The sequence below is a fragment of the Haemaphysalis longicornis genome, unplaced genomic scaffold, assembly GCF_048455015.1.
Source record: "Haemaphysalis longicornis isolate Haplotype H1 unplaced genomic scaffold, Haemaphysalis longicornis Haplotype H1 scaffold_1, whole genome shotgun sequence".
In the NCBI taxonomy this organism is placed as follows: Eukaryota; Metazoa; Arthropoda; class Arachnida; order Ixodida; family Ixodidae; genus Haemaphysalis; species Haemaphysalis longicornis.
The window spans coordinates 202,485,791-202,487,636 of NW_027526203.1; the positions used below are offsets into that span (position 1 = coordinate 202,485,791).

The following is a 1,846-nucleotide window of genomic DNA, read 5'->3' on the forward strand; positions in this document are numbered from 1 at the left end:
GTAGGGATATTAGTCGCGTGTGTATTTTGATGTGTCCCTACTGTAGTTTTTTTGTATTTTAATTTGGCTTTAGTTCAGCCCCGTTGGTCATATGTATTGTCTTGACGTTCCTTTTTTGCTCCCATTGTATATTTGTGTGTGGGGTGTGTTTGTCGCGTTGTGTATGTAGTTAGCGCGGCTTGCTCTGTGTCTTGGCGTCTACAGTTTGGCGTGGTTGAGCCAGCTTTTTGTTGGTTAGTTAGCTGGAAATGGCTCCTACCACACGGAGAGAGACGGGAGAGAAGGAGGAGCCGCAGGGCTCGGGGGGAGACTCAGCGGCCGCTGCGCAGGAGGCTGCTGATCAGTTGCAGCCCGCAGATCTCGCCTCAATGATGAGGCAGATGACCGAGATGTTCGCGGAGATAACCCGAATGCTCGGTTCGGCGCCAGCGGCTCCCACCGCGGGTCCTGTAGTGCCAGTCTCGAAGCCGCGTTTGAATATCGAGGTTCCCTCCTATTCTGGCTACGGAGACTCGAAATCCGTTTACGAATACCTGCACCAACTGGATTCGTACCAAAGTGCGGTAGGCGCATCGGATGATTACGTGCTGAGGCAAGTCCTGCCCGTGGCACTAGTAGGAAGCGCTGCGCGTTGGAGGCGCTGCCAACCGGCTTTCGAGTCGATGGCAGATTTTAAGGACCGCTTCCGCGCTGAATTCCTGCCACCCGATTACGAACACCGTATGAGGGACGAGCTTGCCCTTCGCACGCAGCACCCTGAGGAGAGTCTCCTCGAGTACGTGCGGGCTATGCAGGAGCTGTACGAACGGGCCGACCCCGAAGCAGCCGACGCGGACAAAGTAGCACGGGTGTGCAGGCAATGCCACCCGCGTTTTAGACCGCACCTGCGGGGCCGGAGTTTTGGCAACTTGGAGGCCCTCGCACAAGAAGCGCGAGTAATTCAGGCGGATTTATTCGCCGAGCTTCACTACAGCTTGTCGCCGAGACCCGAGGAATCACTCGAACCGGGTTGCGCCTTGTCTGGAGGGGGAGCGGATAACGGCCCCACAAACTCCTCGGTCGGAAGCAACGCAGGCGACGGAAGAGGGAGGCAGGACGAAAGAGCCCGCTTGTGCTGGTTTTGTCGCAAGCCTGGCCACTTTTCCCGTTAATGCCCCGAGAAAATGCGTAGCACGCAGAGAAACTCGGATCGCCGGCGGCGGTGAAGGGCGGTAGCTTGTCGTCGCCGGCGGGAAGCGAGAAGGGGGGGCCAGGAAGAGGGGCTGCGAGGGAGCCCCCAGAGTACGCCGACGCTGGCGCCGGCGGCCCGCTGGCCCCCTCCGCATGCAGGGCGCAGGGAGACCCTTCTTTGTCTGCCCCATTCATGCGAGTGCAATTGGTCGGTCGCGAACTTTTTGCACTGGTCGACACAGGCTCGACGGTTTCTCTAATCGGGGACGAAGTCTTTGAAGCCTGAAGGAGAAGAACAATCCGGGTCAGGTCCGCCGAGACACCCTTGAGCTTAGCAGCGGGTTCGGCAAAAGCAGAGGGAGCTGTGAGGCTCACGCTCGCTTTTGATGGCAGAAAGCGCAGACAGCGTTTTGTTTGCTTGCCTGGTTTGTCTGTTCCAGTCATACTGGGCAGAGATTTCCTTTCGAGGGAGGGTGTTGTGCTCGACATGGGGAGGAACGGCTATCAGTACGGGCCGCAACCCCCTTTCTTCCCTTTCGTGAACGCGCCGATGCACGGTTTACAACCGCACAGGGCAAATAAACTCTACTGCGCTGCGGAAGGCCAGGGAGAGGCGTTAGGAAAGATGAGCACTGATGTAGAAGCGGTCGTCGCATCTTTTTCAGGATCGGATGAT

General features: G+C 57.7%; 1 protein-coding gene across 1 annotated transcript; it reads left to right on the plus strand.

Annotated features, from left to right (window-relative positions):
- Positions 1-371: 371 nt before the first annotated feature.
- On the plus strand, positions 372-1,456 carry LOC144156477 (uncharacterized). Its single transcript, XM_077688378.1, has 2 exons — positions 372-1,074; positions 1,413-1,456. The coding sequence occupies exons 1-2, from the start codon at positions 372-374 to the stop codon at positions 1,454-1,456; spliced, it is 747 nt and encodes a 248-aa protein (XP_077544504.1).
- The last annotated feature ends 390 nt before the right edge of the window (positions 1,457-1,846 follow it).

Coding starts and splice junctions, on each gene's coding strand:
- LOC144156477 (XM_077688378.1), top strand. CDS start 372: ATGAGGCAGATGACCGAGATGTTCGCGGAGATAACCCGAATGCTCGGT. Junction 1,075..1,412: donor CTCGGTCGGAAGCAACGCAG/GCGACGGAAGAG, acceptor TGGTCGACACAG/GCTCGACGGTTTCTCTAATC.